The 20,338-nt window shown below is 42.4% G+C and overlaps 1 protein-coding gene across 2 annotated transcripts in view; it reads right to left on the reverse strand.

Annotated features, from left to right (window-relative positions):
- Positions 1-20,338, reverse strand: part of ARHGEF10 (Rho guanine nucleotide exchange factor 10) — a 116,636-nt gene that overhangs the window by 39,883 nt on the left and 56,415 nt on the right. For both annotated transcript variants that reach the window (XM_070932957.1, XM_070932956.1), the window contains exon 18: positions 17,027-17,199. In XM_070932957.1, coding sequence (XP_070789058.1) covers positions 17,027-17,199 — 173 coding nt within the window. The remainder of the gene's footprint in view (positions 1-17,026; positions 17,200-20,338) is intronic.

Below are 20,338 nucleotides of genomic sequence, written 5' to 3' on the forward strand. Positions count from 1 at the left end.
TATACTAAGAATAGTCTGTTCATGACTTTGTGCCAATTAAAACGGTAGAAATAGAGCAGGTTGGGATTTTCTCATTTCCAGCCATATTTCAACCCAGCTGTTTCCACTCTGTGAAAATAGGCACCACTGGTGTGAGAACCACCTTGAATATATTCAGGTGCATGCATGCTCACACAGACAGATCAAAAACACGGGATTGACAAAGCAATGCAGCCTGTCCTAATATGAAACTATCTGTGATCTAAATAATATGAAAATAATTGTGGTTGTTAGTGACCCAACCATTGTGTAGATGTGATCTACCCATAATGCAAGAGCAGAGTTACATAGCAACAGAAGGTTATTTTTTTTCACCTTGTCAAACATTCAGAAGCAAGGTTTTTATTACAAAAAAGAAATCAAACCAAGAATCCTACAGAAACAGAGTTCAAATAAAGGAAAGCTTTCACTAATGATTTAGTTGTTGATCTCCAACAGACTGACATAAAATAATCCCTTATTTATATTAAAGTTGGGGATCAAGGAACTATGTTCTTTTAGATTTTCTTGCTCTATAAACTTCCTGCATCTCTTTTATGTGTGTGTGTGTGTGTGTGTGTGTGTGTGTGTGTGTGTGTGTGTGTTACATAGGCTCTTTACACACTTAACAATAGTTGCCACTAACCCTGTGCTTTTCCTTGGTTACCTCTGAAATTGCCACCCACTCCCGGTTGTCAGGCCTAGTAATTGAACAATCTGAACAACGGAGGAGATTCTGATGTTTGCTTGGCATGATAAATCCAATTAAATTTACAAAACAGAATCACAAAAAAACTGCATTCTCAGTTGGACTGAAACATGATTATGTACTAAACAAGCTCACAAATGATGATGATGGGAATTAAAGTGACACTGAAATTTGATGTTTAATTATATAGAGGTAAATACAGTGATTTAGGGAATTAAACATTGTTCTAATAGATATAAAAGCATAATCTTTAACTAATCTTCTCAATTAATCTATTATGTAAAACTCATGCAATCCCCAAAATTGGCAAAGTCAATCTAAATCAGTTTCCCCAGACGTAAGTAGCACTAGTGATGTTAAAACAGTACATAAAACCATGGAGTGGAAAGGTACATCAGAAGTCACCTAGCCTGATCCTTTGCTTAATGCAAAATCTATTAAAGCATATCCGATGACTATACAGCCTCTGTTTGAAAATCTACAATGAGGGGTAAGAAACCATTTCATAAGGAAACTTGTTCCACTGCTTGAGAGCTTTTCCTGATGATATTTTTTCCCGTAATATCTAATCTAAATCTATTTTCTGAAGAGTCCTACCCTACAGGACAACAGGAAACAGTTCACTCCCTCCTCTAGATGACCTCCTTTCAGAAACCTGTACAAGTTTTGTACAAGTAGTCCTTGATTTACAACTATTCGTTTAGTGACCATTTGAAATTACAGCAGCGCTGAAAAAAAGAGACTTATAATCTTTTTCCCACTTATGACCATTGCAGCATCTCCATGGTCACATGATCAAATTCAGACACTTGGCAACAGGCTCATATTTATGACGGTGCAATGTCATGTGATCACTTTTTGCAACCTTCTGACAAGCAAAGTCAAAGGGGAAGCCAGATTCACTTAACAGCTGTGTTACTAACTTAACAAGTGCCGTGATTCACTTAACAACTGTAGCAAGAAAAGTCGTAAAATGGGGCAAAACTCATTTAACAACTGTCTCACTTAAATTTTTCAATTATGATCCTAAGTCAATGACTACCTGTATACTTCCTCTCCCAAATGGGAACATCAATATGTCTCTTAATTTAATTAATTTGATAGGAGTGCCCGATCAAATCCTGCACCTGTTAATAGCAGCGTCCCCCAAGGCAGCGTTCTAGGACCAACACTCTTCATACTATACATAAACAATCTTTGCGATCATATTATAAGCAGCTGCATTCTCTTCACCGATGATGTAAAACTATTTGACACTACAGACAATGCTGCTACCCTTCAAAAAGACCTTGACTTTGTGTCGGAATGGTCAAACAATTGGCAACTCCAAATCTCAATCAACAAATGTTCTGTCTTACACGTTGGCAAAAAGAATCAGAACACAAAATACAAGCTGAGTGGGCATCACCTTGTAGATGACCCTCACTCTGTCAAGGACCTTAGATCGAATGATCTTAGTGCCAAAGCCCACTGTAACAACATTGCCAAAAAGGCATTAAGAGTTGTAACCCGAATCTTGTGTAGCTTCTTCTCTGGTAATATTACACTATTAACCAGAGCATACAAAACATTTGCTAGACCAATTCTTGAATACAGCTCATCTGTCCGGAACCCACACTGCATATCGGACATTAATACAATTAAACGTGTCCAGAATTATTTCACAAGAAGAGTCCTCTACTTCTCTGCTCACAACAAAATACCTTATGCCACCAGACTTGAAATTCTAGGCATAGAAAACTTAGAACTACGATGCCTTCGGTATGACCTAAGCGTGGCTCATAAAATTATCTGCTACAATGTCCTACCTGACAATGACTACTTCAGCTTCAACCACAACAATACACGAGCACACAATAGATACAAACTTAAAATGAACTGATCCAAACTCAATTGCAGAAAATATAACTTCAGCAACAGAGTGGTCAATGCCAAGAATGCGCTACCTGACTCTGTGGTTTCATCCCAACCCCCCCACCCCAAACTTTAACCTAAGTGTCAGCTCTGTCCCACTGGGCTGCCATTCAGGGAGAGGAGAGAGAACCAGCCACAGGAAAAGCCACCCAGAGCCCGACGCCAATGTAGTTGCTGCATTCCAGCCACAGATGAGACCAGAATCATCCCTGAAACCCCAATACCATCTCGCTAGGCTGTGAAATGCCACAGACCCATGACGAAACAGAACGCAGCCATTTCTTCTGCCGATTCATTGTTGGGAGGAGACCAGCTGACGTTTGGTGCAATATGAAAATGACATTGCTGACAAGGCCACAGGAAATTGGAGATGGCAAACCACCATTGCTTGCTGACACGAGGAGGCTGCAAACAGGGGTGGCTGGAGGGCGGGGCCATGGGGTGGAGCTGAGAAGGGAAGCGGGAACCTTTAAAAAGTGGTGGGGAGCACAGAATGGGCATTGGTCTTACCTTAAATGCCAGATTTCTTGAGTGGGGTGACATTGTCCAGATGAGGGTTGTATCAGTCGGATCTGATGCTGGCTGAGTCATAATTTTTGACCACTCCCCTTGCTCCGCCCCTTTCATGCTCAGTTTTGACGAAGGAAGGCCACCAGAAGTATCTCCAACAGGAACCACCATTATCAGGAGGAAGTAAATCGGTCCAACGGGACAACTGGAAAAAAACTACTGAACAAGAACAATAAACTGTACAGGCACTGAGACAGAGGGAGGGGCTGGACAATGTCACCCCACTCAAGAAATCTGGCATTTAAGGTAAGACCAATGCCCAATTTCCTTGATGAGGGTGTGACATTGTCCAGATGAGGGACATACCAAAGATTTGGCTGTCTCAAGGGCGGGATGTCGAAGGGCCTGGAGAGACCCTCGCACGATGCACCTGCTGCAAAACCCTCCTGCCAAATGACGCTTCAGCAGAAGCAAAGGTATCTATCTTGTAATGACGAATAAATGGCGAGGGGGTAGACCAGGTGGCTGCCCTACATACCTCCTCAAGGGAGGCCTGAGTCGCCCAAGCTGCTGAGGTAGCAGCACTCCTAGTGGAGTGGGCAGTAATGCTATTGGGAACAGGAATCGCCTGGGCCTGATATGCCGAGGCGATGCAAGCCCTGATCCATCTACCAATTGTGGCAGAAGAGACTTTGAGCCCTAGGGAGCCTGGCAAAAAGGAAACAAACAAAGCCTCTGACTTCCTGAAGGGAGCAGTCCTTTTGATATAAATCTTTAGGGCCCTCCGTACATCTAAGGTATGCCACCTTCGTTCCAAGGCATGAGAGGGCCGGGGACAGAAATTGGGCAAAATAACCTCTTGGGCCCTGTGAAAGGGGGAATTAACCTTGGGAATAAAGGAAGGGTCCAATCTCAAAATAACTGTGTCCGGCCGGAAAACACAGAGATCCTCCCTAACTGAGAGGGCTGCCAGCTCCGAAATGCGACGGGCTGAAGTTATGGCTATAAGGAAAACCACCTTAAGGGTGAGAAAGCGAAGGTGAACCGTGCGGAGGGGTTCAAAGGGAGTCTCAGTTAAAGCGTTAAGGACCCACTCCCGGTTGTCAGGCCTAGTAATTGAACAATCTGAACAACGGAGGAGATTCTGATGTTTGCTTGGCATGATAAATCCAATTAAATTTACAAAACAGAATCACAAAAAAACTGCATTCTCAGTTGGACTGAAACATGATTATGTACTAAACAAGCTCACAAATGATGATGATGGGAATTAAAGTGACACTGAAATTTGATGTTTAATTATATAGAGGTAAATACAGTGATTTAGGGAATTAAACATTGTTCTAATAGATATAAAAGCATAATCTTTAACTAATCTTCTCAATTAATCTATTATGTAAAACTCATGCAATCCCCAAAATTGGCAAAGTCAATCTAAATCAGTTTCCCCAGACGTAAGTAGCACTAGTGATGTTAAAACAGTACATAAAACCATGGAGTGGAAAGGTACATCAGAAGTCACCTAGCCTGATCCTTTGCTTAATGCAAAATCTATTAAAGCATATCCGATGACTATACAGCCTCTGTTTGAAAATCTACAATGAGGGGTAAGAAACCATTTCATAAGGAAACTTGTTCCACTGCTTGAGAGCTTTTCCTGATGATATTTTTTCCCGTAATATCTAATCTAAATCTATTTTCTGAAGAGTCCTACCCTACAGGACAACAGGAAACAGTTCACTCCCTCCTCTAGATGACCTCCTTTCAGAAACCTGTACAAGTTTTGTACAAGTAGTCCTTGATTTACAACTATTCGTTTAGTGACCATTTGAAATTACAGCAGCGCTGAAAAAAAGAGACTTATAATCTTTTTCCCACTTATGACCATTGCAGCATCTCCATGGTCACATGATCAAATTCAGACACTTGGCAACAGGCTCATATTTATGACGGTGCAATGTCATGTGATCACTTTTTGCAACCTTCTGACAAGCAAAGTCAAAGGGGAAGCCAGATTCACTTAACAGCTGTGTTACTAACTTAACAAGTGCCGTGATTCACTTAACAACTGTAGCAAGAAAAGTCGTAAAATGGGGCAAAACTCATTTAACAACTGTCTCACTTAAATTTTTCAATTATGATCCTAAGTCAATGACTACCTGTATACTTCCTCTCCCAAATGGGAACATCAATATGTCTCTTAATTTAATTAATTTGATAGGAGTGCCCGATCAAATCCTGCACCTGTTAATAGCAGCGTCCCCCAAGGCAGCGTTCTAGGACCAACACTCTTCATACTATACATAAACAATCTTTGCGATCATATTATAAGCAGCTGCATTCTCTTCACCGATGATGTAAAACTATTTGACACTACAGACAATGCTGCTACCCTTCAAAAAGACCTTGACTTTGTGTCGGAATGGTCAAACAATTGGCAACTCCAAATCTCAATCAACAAATGTTCTGTCTTACACGTTGGCAAAAAGAATCAGAACACAAAATACAAGCTGAGTGGGCATCACCTTGTAGATGACCCTCACTCTGTCAAGGACCTTAGATCGAATGATCTTAGTGCCAAAGCCCACTGTAACAACATTGCCAAAAAGGCATTAAGAGTTGTAACCCGAATCTTGTGTAGCTTCTTCTCTGGTAATATTACACTATTAACCAGAGCATACAAAACATTTGCTAGACCAATTCTTGAATACAGCTCATCTGTCCGGAACCCACACTGCATATCGGACATTAATACAATTAAACGTGTCCAGAATTATTTCACAAGAAGAGTCCTCTACTTCTCTGCTCACAACAAAATACCTTATGCCACCAGACTTGAAATTCTAGGCATAGAAAACTTAGAACTACGATGCCTTCGGTATGACCTAAGCGTGGCTCATAAAATTATCTGCTACAATGTCCTACCTGACAATGACTACTTCAGCTTCAACCACAACAATACACGAGCACACAATAGATACAAACTTAAAATGAACTGATCCAAACTCAATTGCAGAAAATATAACTTCAGCAACAGAGTGGTCAATGCCAAGAATGCGCTACCTGACTCTGTGGTTTCATCCCAACCCCCCCACCCCAAACTTTAACCTAAGTGTCAGCTCTGTCCCACTGGGCTGCCATTCAGGGAGAGGAGAGAGAACCAGCCACAGGAAAAGCCACCCAGAGCCCGACGCCAATGTAGTTGCTGCATTCCAGCCACAGATGAGACCAGAATCATCCCTGAAACCCCAATACCATCTCGCTAGGCTGTGAAATGCCACAGACCCATGACGAAACAGAACGCAGCCATTTCTTCTGCCGATTCATTGTTGGGAGGAGACCAGCTGACGTTTGGTGCAATATGAAAATGACATTGCTGACAAGGCCACAGGAAATTGGAGATGGCAAACCACCATTGCTTGCTGACACGAGGAGGCTGCAAACAGGGGTGGCTGGAGGGCGGGGCCATGGGGTGGAGCTGAGAAGGGAAGCGGGAACCTTTAAAAAGTGGTGGGGAGCACAGAATGGGCATTGGTCTTACCTTAAATGCCAGATTTCTTGAGTGGGGTGACATTGTCCAGATGAGGGTTGTATCAGTCGGATCTGATGCTGGCTGAGTCATAATTTTTGACCACTCCCCTTGCTCCGCCCCTTTCATGCTCAGTTTTGACGAAGGAAGGCCACCAGAAGTATCTCCAACAGGAACCACCATTATCAGGAGGAAGTAAATCGGTCCAACGGGACAACTGGAAAAAAACTACTGAACAAGAACAATAAACTGTACAGGCACTGAGACAGAGGGAGGGGCTGGACAATGTCACCCCACTCAAGAAATCTGGCATTTAAGGTAAGACCAATGCCCAATTTCCTTGATGAGGGTGTGACATTGTCCAGATGAGGGACATACCAAAGATTTGGCTGTCTCAAGGGCGGGATGTCGAAGGGCCTGGAGAGACCCTCGCACGATGCACCTGCTGCAAAACCCTCCTGCCAAATGACGCTTCAGCAGAAGCAAAGGTATCTATCTTGTAATGACGAATAAATGGCGAGGGGGTAGACCAGGTGGCTGCCCTACATACCTCCTCAAGGGAGGCCTGAGTCGCCCAAGCTGCTGAGGTAGCAGCACTCCTAGTGGAGTGGGCAGTAATGCTATTGGGAACAGGAATCGCCTGGGCCTGATATGCCGAGGCGATGCAAGCCCTGATCCATCTACCAATTGTGGCAGAAGAGACTTTGAGCCCTAGGGAGCCTGGCAAAAAGGAAACAAACAAAGCCTCTGACTTCCTGAAGGGAGCAGTCCTTTTGATATAAATCTTTAGGGCCCTCCGTACATCTAAGGTATGCCACCTTCGTTCCAAGGCATGAGAGGGCCGGGGACAGAAATTGGGCAAAATAACCTCTTGGGCCCTGTGAAAGGGGGAATTAACCTTGGGAATAAAGGAAGGGTCCAATCTCAAAATAACTGTGTCCGGCCGGAAAACACAGAGATCCTCCCTAACTGAGAGGGCTGCCAGCTCCGAAATGCGACGGGCTGAAGTTATGGCTATAAGGAAAACCACCTTAAGGGTGAGAAAGCGAAGGTGAACCGTGCGGAGGGGTTCAAAGGGAGTCTCAGTTAAAGCGTTAAGGACCTTGGGCAAATCCCAAGTAGGGTATCTATGAATCGAGGAGGGCCGCAAGAGCCTGGCTCCTCGCAGGAACTTTTTTATCACAGGGTGCTGAGTGAGTGGTCGGCCGGATGGACTGGACAAAGCCGTAGACAGAGCCGCCACATGTCTCCGAAGGGTACTATGGGCCAGACCACGGTCAAACCCATCTCTGAGGAACTCCAAGATCTGGGCAGGTGAGGCTGAAACAGGATCTATCTGCCGGGAGCGGCACCACCTATAGAAGGCGAGCCAGGAGATATTGTAGAGTCTGACTGTGGATTTACGTCTGCAGGCTTGAACAATGTGAATCACCCTATCTGAATAATTGTCCTGCCTTAGACGGGCCCCTTCAAGCGCCATGCAGTCAGTTGGAGCCACTGAGGGTCCGGATGAAGAAGGTTCCCCTGACGCAGGACAATCTCGTCTGGTGGAATTCTCCAAGGGTGAAATGTGGAGAGACTGACCAGGTCTGCGAACCACGGACGGCGTGGCCAGTGGGGAGCCACGAGGATAATTTCTGCTCTGTCGGCGATGACCTTCCGAATCAGGGCCGGAATCAGAGGCAGCGGTGGAAAGGCATAGTGAAGACCCGGCGGCCAGGTGAGACGGAGAGCGTTGACCCCTTCCGCCCCTGGCGTTGGGAACCTCGAGAAGAAGCGAGGAAGCTGATTGTTCAGGTGTGTGGCGAAGAGATCTATGGCTGGGATGCCGAACCTGTTGCAAATCTGATGAAATATGTCGGGATGAATCTGCCACTCGCTGTTGTCCACCTCTGTCCTGCTCAGGAAATCCGCCTGTGTGTTTTCCGACCCCGCAATGTGGTCCGCTCTGATGGAGAGGAGGTGTTGTTCTGCCCACTTGCCCAGGCGAAATGATTCCTCCATGAGGCGCTTTGAGTGGGTGCCCCCTTGACGGTTGACATGTGCCTTCGCCGCTATATTGTCTGTCAACACCAGAACATGACGGTGTTGCATGAACCGGTGAAAGTGCGTGAGAGCGAGACGAATGGCCTTCAGCTCCAGCCAGTTGATAGAGTTGGCGAGGTCTGATGCAGACCAACGGCCCTGAGCCACGTGTGATGCAAGATGAGCCCCCCATCCGTGAAGGCTGGCGTCTGTAGTGAGTACAAGTCGGTCGTGATTCATGAAGAGACACCCCTTGTCGAGAGAAGGCGATGTCCACCAACCTAGCGATCGCCTGACTGAGAGTGGAACTTTGACTGTTGACATGGTGTGAGCTTGGCGTTTCTTTTGAAAAGGAAGCAGGAACCACTGCAAGTGGCGAGCGTGAAGGTGTGCCCATGGAACGATCTGGACGCAGGAGACCATCTTGCCTAAGAGCTTGGATAGAGTGGCCAATGGAACTGATGGAGTTCTGCGAATGAGAGCTACTAGGTCCCTGATGTCTGACCGTCGTTCCAAGGTTAGGTAGACGGTCCCCTGGGCTGCGTCTATGATGGCGCCAAGATGTGTGATCCTGGTGACTGGCACTAACTGACTTTTTTTGTAGTTGACCAAGAACCCATGGTCGTTCAGGGTTTGAATCGTGAGGTGTAGGTCGTGTAAGGCTTGCTCTTGAGAGTGAGCCTGAATCAGAATATCGTCCAGGTAAGCCTGGATTCTTACCGGTTGTTGTCTCAGGTGAGCCGCCACCACCGCCAGGACCTTTGTGAAGACCCTTGGTGCAGATGCCAGTCCGAAGGGAAGAGCCCGGTATTGAAAATGCTTTCCTGCATAGCTGAATCGGAGATACTGTCGATGCTTTGGCAGGATGGGAATGTGAAGATAAGCCTCCATGAGGTCTATGGAAACTAGAAAATCGTTGGGACGAATCCCTTGAATAGAGGTTAGTGAACACATTTTGAATCTGCGATACACTATGTATGAGTTGAGATTTTTTAAGTCCAGAATGGCTCTCCACCCCCCTGACCGCTTTGGAACTACGAACAGGATGGAATAATACCCCTGTTTCCATTGATCGTGGGGGACCTCCTCTATGGCGTGAATCTGTAGTAGGTGCTGAACTGCTTGGTTCATTAATTGACGTCTGGATTCGCTTTTGGAAGTTGGACATTGAAGAAAGCGGGTTGGAGGCCTGGAGAGAAATTCCAGGGGGAGGCCGAATTTCACAACTGAAAGAACCCAAAGGTCTGAAGATGACCTTTCCCACCTGTCCGCAAAGAGGGACAGGCGACCCCCTACTGGAGGATTTGGTAGTGAGTAACTTACGACTGCGGGACTGGCGGAAACCAGAACCCCGAAAGGACCGTTTGGGCTGGAATTGTCTGCTCCTGTCCCGAAAATATTGACGGTCCGAGGATCGATAGGATCCCTGAAGATATTCCTGCCTGGAGGGGCCTCCCTGGGGGTAGGAACGAAAGGAAGGCCTTCTGTAATATGGAGAGGGTCTTCCTTCAGCCCGTTTGTATGTTGAGGGCAAAATTTTTCGCTTGTCCCGTGTCTCTACAAGAAGAGGGTCAAGTGATTCCCCAAATAGTTTGTTTGCAGAATATGGAGCTGCAGCCAAGCGCCATTTGGCCTTAAGGTCAGCAGGCCATTGGCGAAGCCAGAGCATCCTGCGGGCTGAAACTGTAGAGGCTAAGGCTCTGGATGCAAATTTGGCTGAATTCAAGGTTGCATCAGCCGAAAATTGAGTGGCAGCAATGATTTTATTAATATCCTGATGAAGGCGAACCTCACTGGGGGGTACCCTTGCCTGTAACTGTTGAAGCCAAAGGATGGTAGTTCTATTAAAAAATGAGGCTGATGAAGCTGATTGAATTGCCCATGCCGAGGCCTGATGGTTCTTTTTAAACAGAAATTCTAACTTTTTGTCTTCTGGCCTTAGACCTTCAGAAGTATCCCCAGTTACGTATGAAGAAGAAGAGGAAAGGGCCGCTACAGGACTGTCTACAGGTGGAACTTGCAAGAGTTGAGCAAACTTTGGAGCAACAGCATAATATTTCTTATCTGAACCATGTGCAGATGCCATGGTTGCAGGCCCAGCCCACTGTTTCTTTACCACATCTATGAACAGTTGTGGAGTTGGTACATAACAAAGTTCAGGGGGGGGCTCAGAAAAAGGTCCCTGTAGTCCACCCTTTTGAGCCTCCTGCATCTCTTGAAAGTATTCATCTTCCTTTAAGGCGGCTGTTAAGCGAGCCTTATGCAATAAAGACTTGAATTTATTGGGGGGAAATAATCCTGTAAAGGCAGGTTGATCTTGGATTATCCCCTCATCATCTGATAGGTCAGAATGTCTCTCTTCCTCAAACACAAAGGCTTCACTAACTCTGGAGGCTGCAGGAGAATGAGAGCCAGTAAGACTGACTGCAGGAGAAATTCTAATACGGGCAGATCGCTCTGAAATAGCAGAGCCAGAGTGGTGACCATGAATATTGGCTGCCATTCTAGAAGCAATGGCCTGTTCAATCAGAATTCTCAATCCTTCTGGCACATTTTTTAAAGGATCTTCGGGGGTTAGCACAGGCATAGAGGATTCACCTGTTGAAGCAGCTGCAGCTGCATGGCCACCAAATACAGGAGTTGCAGGGGTCATTAATTGACTTGCAAAGGGGTTTTGCAAATTGCTTTGGTCTTGTTGAAGAACATTACCCTCTCCCTCCGAAGACCAGGCCTGGCTAACAGTTGAAATGGGAGGAGGGGGGGTAGATGGGGGGGGGGTCCCCTTACCAGGCTCAGTTGCAGGCACCTCACTAACTTGCTTTTCTAGAGATTTATGCCTCTTTGTTAAATCCTTCTCCTCAGGTTTAGAAAGGTGCTTACGTTTGGAAGTTGATTTCTTCCCAGTGTACATAGTATTTTCCTCCCCATGGGAAGAGCGATCTGCCATCTTTAGTATACTCACTGCGACCACGATGTCGACTGGAGAAATAGCTTTTGGTTTCAGTTTCGCCACGTGGTTGAAATTTGAGATGGCAACGACTCTGGCGTTAAGCACGATGGCTGCCAGGTCACACGTGAGCAGGAGGAAACTCTGCTCCGGAGGTATCTGTCTAGGCAAGCCTAGAAACGGACCTCCTCAGCGCCCCCACAGCCACGATGAGAAAAATACTGGCTGGAAATGCCACAGGGGGAGGCAAGAAGAAGCTTGCTGCCCCCCCCCCCAAACTTGCAGACTCGTTGGTGGCAAAGCGGCAAAAATTTTCCTTTTAAAATTGCCGCGGCGCTTCAATTAACCGCTCTACAGCTGATCAGCGGTTTTGGGATCGCTGTAGCGTGGGCGGCGGCCCGATTTGGCGATTTCCCTTAAAATTAGGGAATCGCTATTATTGTTGGTGGTATTGTGGTCTAGGGCCCCTTAAACAATCGTTGGTGGGATAGATCAAAAAAATCCCCCCCAAAAAAGACAGGAAAAAGAAAAAGGAAAAAAGTTCCCTTTTAAAATGGGGCTTTCAAAATGGCCGCCGCCAGGAGCGAAGCAAAGCCTGCAGCTTAGGACGCTCTAGCAAGGCAAAACCGGCAGGCTACAATAGAAGGGGGGAAAAAAATTTAAAGGGGAAGTAACAATTTTAAACTAGAGAAAATAAAAGGTGGTCAAAAGGACTTACAATTCTGTGATATTGAACAGACCTGGGCTGTATAGCCAGATCTGTAGGAGATGTTTCTCTCAGGCCGACTGAGTCTAAACTGAGCATGAAAGGGGCGGAGCAAGGGGAGTGGTCAAAAATTATGACTCAGCCAGCATCAGATCCGACTGATACAACCCTCATCTGGACAATGTCACACCCTCATCAAGGAAATTAAACAGAGCTGACAATGTTTTCATCTTCACGGGTGTTTGTCGGAGCGTGCCGGATCGCTATATAAAGACTCATCACAGCAAGCCTGTTGAATTGTTTTCTTTACTGGAGCGAGCCAGAACCTGACACTAAGACTGTCTACTGTTGACCTCACCCCATTCCTAAGAGGTTTGTAAGGGGCGTCCATAAGAGCACCAGCATGCCTACCATTCCTGTCCTAATGTTTCCTCTATTTGTATCTATTTTATGTATTCAATTCATGCTTATATTTATATATATTACCTAATATGTACTTGACAAAAATAAATAAATAAATGAATGAATAATAAAAAATAAATAAAAATACAGTTGCTAGAAAATAAAAGCAGAAGGGTCTTATTGTATTAAAGTTGTGTTACTGGTTTCTCATAAGTATCTGGACACTATTAAAATAAAGATAAACTAGCTAGGCCTTTGGTTTGAGCCAGTTCAGTTCTTTTACATTCTTATGTACTCAAACCAACACATGTACAATGAAAAGCCAAGCTAAATTAAAACTTTACCACAACATCTACAGCATATCAAAACAAGTATCCTTGGAAGCAGTGAGTTTGAAGATGCGGCAAACATAATGTTTATATTATTTCCCTAAAAAAAAAATCACAGAGAGGCAGAAAAAAATAAAATAAGAGGAAATGAAAGCATTAAAATTAAAACCTGATTTTTCATATTAAAGAAAGAGGATATAAGGATATAAATCCCGTTCCCATTAGTTAGAGTAGCACGAATTGGGACTATGTAATGTTTCAAAAGAGGTGCTTTGCAACACATGAGAAACATTAAGGCAGCCACGTCTTTTGCAAGCCTTCTGCAGCTTTCAACTATCTCCATATGTTTGTTCATGCACAGCCATTTTGCTTCCCTGAACAAAGACAGTCACAAGCAGCCCAAAAAGCAACCACATGAGCCAGGATAAAGATGTAGCTGCTTTAATGATTCAAGCAAGCTTGCTTTGTCTGCATTCCTCCACATTGCAAAATATCTATTATGCAGGACTGGTACTGCCTTTCAATGTTCTTTTATAGAGATCAAGCCAATATTGTCACAGTAATATCTTTTGTTTATAGCAACACTTAGATTTATATATCGCTTCATAGTGGTTTACAGCCCTCTCTAAATGGTTTACGGAGTCAGCATATTGCCCCCAACAATCTGGGTCATTTTATCCACCTCGAAAGGATGGAAGGTTGAGTCAACCTTCAGCCTGGTGAGATTTGAACCGCTGAACTGCAGCTAGCAGTCAGCTGAAGTAGCCTGCAGTACTGCACTCTAACCGTTGCGCCACCTTGGCTCTTTATTGTTTATCAGTAGATTAATATTGTTAGATTTCAATTTAATTCAGCAGGACAGTTTTAAGGTATCCTGGCACCATGGAATTTAACATATGTTGTGAAATAAAGAGCAGGCACATGCCATTATACACACTTTTTTTCTCTTCATAACCCTTCACATTTCTTAGAAAATCTAATCATCTCTATAAAAGTAGAACAGAGCAGCTAGCTGTCTTTTAATTTCTCCAAGAAATTAAAGAGTTTGCAAATGGCATATAAAAAGCTAAATACTTACTGATTTGGTTCATACCTCACAATAAGCTATTTGCTTAACAATGAGCATAGATCAAAATTGGCTTTAACTCAATGTAATAAGCTAGAACCCATCATTTATAAACAAGTCATATCCAGGCTTAGTGCAATGTGTAAACCCAGTTACTGTGTGCACTTAACAACGAAAACTCATTCAAGTATCAAGTGCTCATGGGATTTCTTCTGACTGTTATTGTTGCAGGTCAGAATTTCTGAGTCATGTGGGTTGCATGCCAATTGCCTTCTGTGTGGTTAACTTGCTGTTGCTTCAGCACCTAGAACTTCCTCTTCTGCTTTTTGAAATGAGTTTTTTTTTTTTTCATTTCATTCGTAATGATTTCATTCGGTCAAGGGAAAGCAATGACCCTGGCTGAGTCATTCTGTGAGTTGAATTCCACACATCTTAAAAGTTTGAGAAACATTGCTCCAATAGTTCACCTTGATAGGTTCTAAAGAATTTAGCGTTCCTCTTTCAAATGGCTTTGCAAAGAAACATACCTCTAAGGTAGTCCAAATAGCATCATAAAGTTATTAGCAAATGGTATTGGTGCTAAGGCAGATTTCGTATCTTTTCCTTCATTGTAATGTCACATAATATGTCACATAATACAATATGTCACATAATGTGCAGTTTTGCACATAAAACTGCAACCCACACAGTTGCATAATTTCAACAATAGCTAAATTGTATAGTATGTTTCATTAAATTTGGATACTGATTAGACAAGGTTTTTATTTTTTTATCTTTATCTTGTCTTTATTTAACCATTGTGTGCTTTCTCTCTCTCCTCTCTCTGGTCCACAATTCTATTTTGTGTCTAAAAAGCACCTATTCTTGTCACCACTGTGAATTTTTTTTTAAAAAAAGCTACACAAAGAAGAGATAATGAACAAGAATGTGAACAATACGTTTATAGAAAATAGTGCCTTCTAGTTGTGTTAGTAGTACAATTTAACCATTCTTAGCAAATTTGGTTACGATTTTTATAGTCTTAGTATCCAAAGACCACCAGGATGGAAAAGCTGGAATAAACAATGCAGTCCTCAATTCTAGACTGAAATGGAAAAGACAGACGGTACTATATTGTTTCGGGGGGGGGGGAGTCTTTAAAAAAAACTTTGCATGCTTTTTATATTATTTACGCTACTTCGGGAGTACCACTGTATGCAATGCAAAAAAAAAATTCTCCTTCAACTTGAGATCCATTGTTGAAAGATACTACTGGCATGTAGTTTTCTTGCCAGCACTACAGAAATGGTTAGCTACTGGCTTCTTCTGAGATTATTTATTTTTTAGTGTAATTTACAATCCTGGAAATTTCCCATCTAAGCACTAACTGGCAGCAACCCTGATTAGCTTCTGAGTATAAGCTAGCTAAAAACCAAGTGCTGCCACCTGCTGAAACATTAATGTAAGTACCAAATTAAGCTTAATACTTCAACGAAGAATTATTTCACTAACCCTTTACCAAAAATCAACCCAGACTAAAGAGCTTCTTGCATTGTTGGTTTTTGATTCTTGCAGCTTTCTAACAAGAATCAAAATGGATCATCCTTCAGCTATACAGTAAAACCAATTTTGTAACAAAAGTAGAATTTTCTTTTTATTGTGGGAAACAAGAGTACGAGAAGATCTTCCCCTATCTGTCTTATTTATAGATTTAATGTTTAAAAAATTAAAAATTGGGAAACTGTCACATAGGTTTGGAGATACAAAGGGTGCAGATTAAGTGGATCCATTTCAATATGGGAAATTCTGCAAATTCCACTGGATAATCCTGATTAATATACAACAGCTACTGAAAGCAGAAGCTTAAGAGACCTGGTCTATTTGTAAGCTTGTGTGAATGAATGCCCATGAAGCTCAAACACAAAAAGAAAAATCACTAAACAAGATGCCCAGCACAATATGTACTACAGATAGTCCTTGACTTACAACCATTTGTTTAGTGACCATTTGAAGTAACAACAGTGCTGAAAAAAGTGACTTATGATTGTTTTTCACAACTATGACCATTGCAGCATCCCCTATGTTCAGGTGATCAAAATTCACATGCTTGGCAACTGGCATGTATTTATGATGGTTGCAGTGTCTCAGGGTCATGTGATCACCTATTGCAAGCTTATGACAAGGAAAATGAATGGGGAAGCCAGATTCACTTATCAAACCTAACAACCGTAGTGACTCACTTAACAACTCTGGCAAGAAAGGTCATAAAATGGGACAAAACTCACTTAAGTGTCCCAGAAATTTTGGGCCCAATTGTAGTCATAAGTTGAGGACTAACTGTACTGCAATAAAATATATGCCAGTCTCATAAGAAATCATTCAGATGCTTTTTGAATGCAAGTAGTCCTCGACATACGACCACAACTGAGCCCAAAATTTTTGTTGTTAAGTGAGACATTTGTTAAGTGAATCTTGCCCCATTTTATCACCTTTCTTGCCTAAGTGGTTAACTGAATCACTGCACCTGTTAAGTTAGTAACATGTTTGTTAAGTGAATCTAGCTTCCCCATTGACTTTGCTTGTCAGAAGGTTGCAAAAGGTGATCACATGAGCCCGGGACACTGCAACTGTCATAAATGTGAGTCAGGTGCCTAGTGTCTGAGTTCTGATCAGGTGACCATGGGGATGATGCAATGGTCATGTGAAAAACGGTCATTCGTTACTTTTTTCAGTGCAATTATAACTTTGAACGGTCACTAAATGAACTGTTGTAAGTCAAGGACTACCTGTATAAAGATTAAAAAAAAAACTAATGTAAAGATCTTTGTAAGCATTTCATGCCCATCTACAATAAAGAAGTACATTCACAAATAATAACCGGCTGTGACTTACTTGGCTTGGCGTTGGTAACCATGATCTCAGAGGACGGCTGCAAAGGGAATCTGCAGTTCTCACCTTGGCCATCATTACTTCCATACTCTATGACGTCGACATGCCCAAGTGGCACACTCCATTTTAATAAATACCTCTGGCCACTCACAACACCACTATTTTCATGGGAAGAGCTGAAAAAAGGCCACAAAAATGATGACAAGTGGTCGGTATTTTTCCTTATATTTTTAGACTTTTTAAAAATCTTCTCATACACAAATCCAGTGCTGTGGAGTCGGAGTCGGAGTCGGAGTCGAGGAGTCGGAGGAAATTTTGGGTACCTGGAGTCGGAGTCGGAGTCGGCAAACAATGCACCGACTCCGACTCCGACTCCAGGTACCCAAAATTTTAAAAATCTAATTATATGCCAGTTAGTATAACATATTTTATATTTTAGGGAAAGAGGCATCCTAAACAATGGCAAAAAGACTGCTAACAACAAACACAACAAAGTCTACTGTTTATGAGCACTTTGCATTATCAAGTGATGGAAAACATTACGTGTGCCAATGTATTAGAAAAGATGATGATGGTGAAAAACAATGTGATGCAAAAATTAGCAGTTTCAGTGGGCCTGATAAAAATGCACCTACAAGAGCATCAAATTTGAAAAGACACTTACAGCGTTTTCATCCCAAAGTGTTAGAAGCCGTGAATGAGAAAGATAGCAATGAAAACATTGCATCTACTTCTGTGACAAAAAACGTTCAGAAATCTACTGGAGAACAATCACAAATAAGAAAATTCTTTATATCTGACAAAGTTACCATAAGGATGACACCAGAAAAATTCAAACACCACATTATTGAAATGGTAGTAAAGAATAGTGTACCACTATCCTTCTTTTCACAGACAGCCTTTTTAGGCCTAAATGGAGAAATGGCAAAAAAACTTGGTGTTTCTCTGGAAAGAGAAAGTATAAGGAAACTTATAATTGAGGAGGCCAAATGTAAAAAGGAAGAACTACAGAAAGTTATGAAAGGACGTTTTGTCTTCCTTAAAATGGATGCATGCACACGTCACAGAGTCAATTATTTCGCTATTAATGTTAGATTTGTGGATGAAAATAACAAAACAATAACACGGACCCTCGGAGTAAAGGACACTCAGGCACATCACACCAGTGATTACCTTCAGAAGTTAGTGGAGGGTGTTCTAGAAGATTTTGAAATTAAAAAGGAACAGATTTTATGTGTTGTGACAGATAACGCTTCTAACATGTTGAACACAATTGAGAAGATGAAGGCAGATGAAGAAGGTATCAAACAGATATTAGACTTAGAGGAAGACAGCTCTGCAAGTATTAGAGAAAGTTTAGAAACTGAAGAGAATGCTGACATTTTTTTAGACAACTTTGTTGAAGAAGCATTGAAGCTTGCTACTATTCATCATATGCGATGTGCTGTTCATACACTGCAACTTGCCATAAGAGATGGATTAAAAGATCGCCATGCAGCTACATTAATTGGCAAATTACGGCAAGTAACTGTTGCAGCCAGGGCCCCAAAAACAGATGCAATTTTGAAAAGACGTGCAGGAAAAGGAGCCATTTTGGATCAAACAACTCGCTGGGGAAGCACTTATTTAATGGTGAAGCGTTTGCTTGAACTTAAAGACTTCATAGAAGAAATGGACAATGAAAATCTTGCATTAACTGCAAGCCAGTGGACACAAACAAAAGAGCTGGAGAACCTTCTTTCTCACCCCTTCACTGTCACCAAGAGGTTGCAATGTGATGATCTAACCCCGGGTAAATTCCTCTTGGAATGGAAGAGCCTGTTATATCGCCTGAACAAAAATGGAGGGTTAATAGCTGAGGGCATTGCATCTCCAATGATGAAAAGAGAGAGTCTTTTGCTGGAAAATGAAATCTTGTTAGCGGCTATTTATGTCGACCCAATGAGCCGACTTTTATTGAACAGTAAACAGATTGCTACTGGGAAAAAGGCCCTCTATGATGTAGCAGTTCGCATGAAGGGATTACGACCTGAAATACCTCCACAGGAGGATGGAGTTCTTTTAAGCAATAGTTACTGCAATGCCACCCACCCAAGTCAGTGTCGAAAGATTATTTTCAGCCCTAAAAATAATAAAGTCTGACTTAAGAGCCTCTATGAAAGAGGATCTGGCAGAGGCAATTCTCTTCCTTAGAACTCTACATTGAATTGATTTGCATTTGCTAAGCCTATAACTACATTTCAAGATTAATATAAACCATTTCTAGGTTTTACAGATTTTGTTTTTGGTTCATATAGATAAGCTTTGTTTTTGTTCTAAAACAACCAAATAATGTGGTTTGTATTTTTGAACTGGTAAAGTTCCTGTTCCTGATGTTTATGCCTGCTGCTACTATCCAGCAACTTGATTAATTAAATTAATAAAAAAAATTAATAAAACTTTGTTGTTTTCATTGTGTTTGTCTTTTGCTTAAACTGTTCAATACAGTAGACTGTTGGCTTCCCAGCCAGTAGTCCTGTGGTAATGACATGTATGTTGCCTTTCTTTCCTTCAAGGAATGTATAAAATACATTCGCATATTAATACAGAGGAGTCGGAGTCGGGGAGTCGGAGTCGGAGTCGGAGTCGGAAGTACAAAAAACTGAGGAGTCGGAGTCGGAGTCGGAGTCGGAACATTTATCTCCCGACTCCACAGCTCTGCACAAATCTCCCTGGTGTATAACTTTTTCCTCTAATTCTACAAGTACTTCCCAAAGAAAAAGCCCCACTGAGCAAAATTGGATTTAGAGATGCTGCTATTTTGTTTTTTGGCATTAACAAAAACCACAAGGTATGGTTCATGCAGGTGTCATGAAGATTTTTCTAATTTTTAAAACCAAGTAAACTTCCTGTAAATGTTCTACTACATTATTTTTTTTGTTAATGAGCAAAAATTTCCAGGAAAAAAAAATTGGAGATTTATTTTTTAAAATGAAGTACAAAATGTTATCATCAAAAAGGAAAAGGCCACAATTAGTTCCCATTGTTCCACAGGACACTGCATTTTGAGGAAACACATTGATCTTGAACACAGATGGGCTATGGAAAGCATAAAAACATCAATATATGCGTGTGTAATATTCCCAGATCACATAAAGCATGCAAGGAAGTGAGAGGAGAGTGTTAAGTGAGTGGGTTAAAAACAGAAGCAGAAAAATCTTCCAAAAATCCAAGAGAGGCAAACAGCAAAAGAACTGGACTCCTGATGATAATTAATATGACTAATACTGACTCAATATGTTTATCATAACAGACTTTTTAAAAAACATATTTATT

The sequence above is a fragment of the Pituophis catenifer genome, unplaced genomic scaffold, assembly GCF_029215685.1.
Source record: "Pituophis catenifer annectens isolate HBS135680 unplaced genomic scaffold, rPitCat1.0.hap2 SCAF_1, whole genome shotgun sequence".
NCBI classification, from domain to species: Eukaryota; Metazoa; Chordata; class Lepidosauria; order Squamata; family Colubridae; genus Pituophis; species Pituophis catenifer.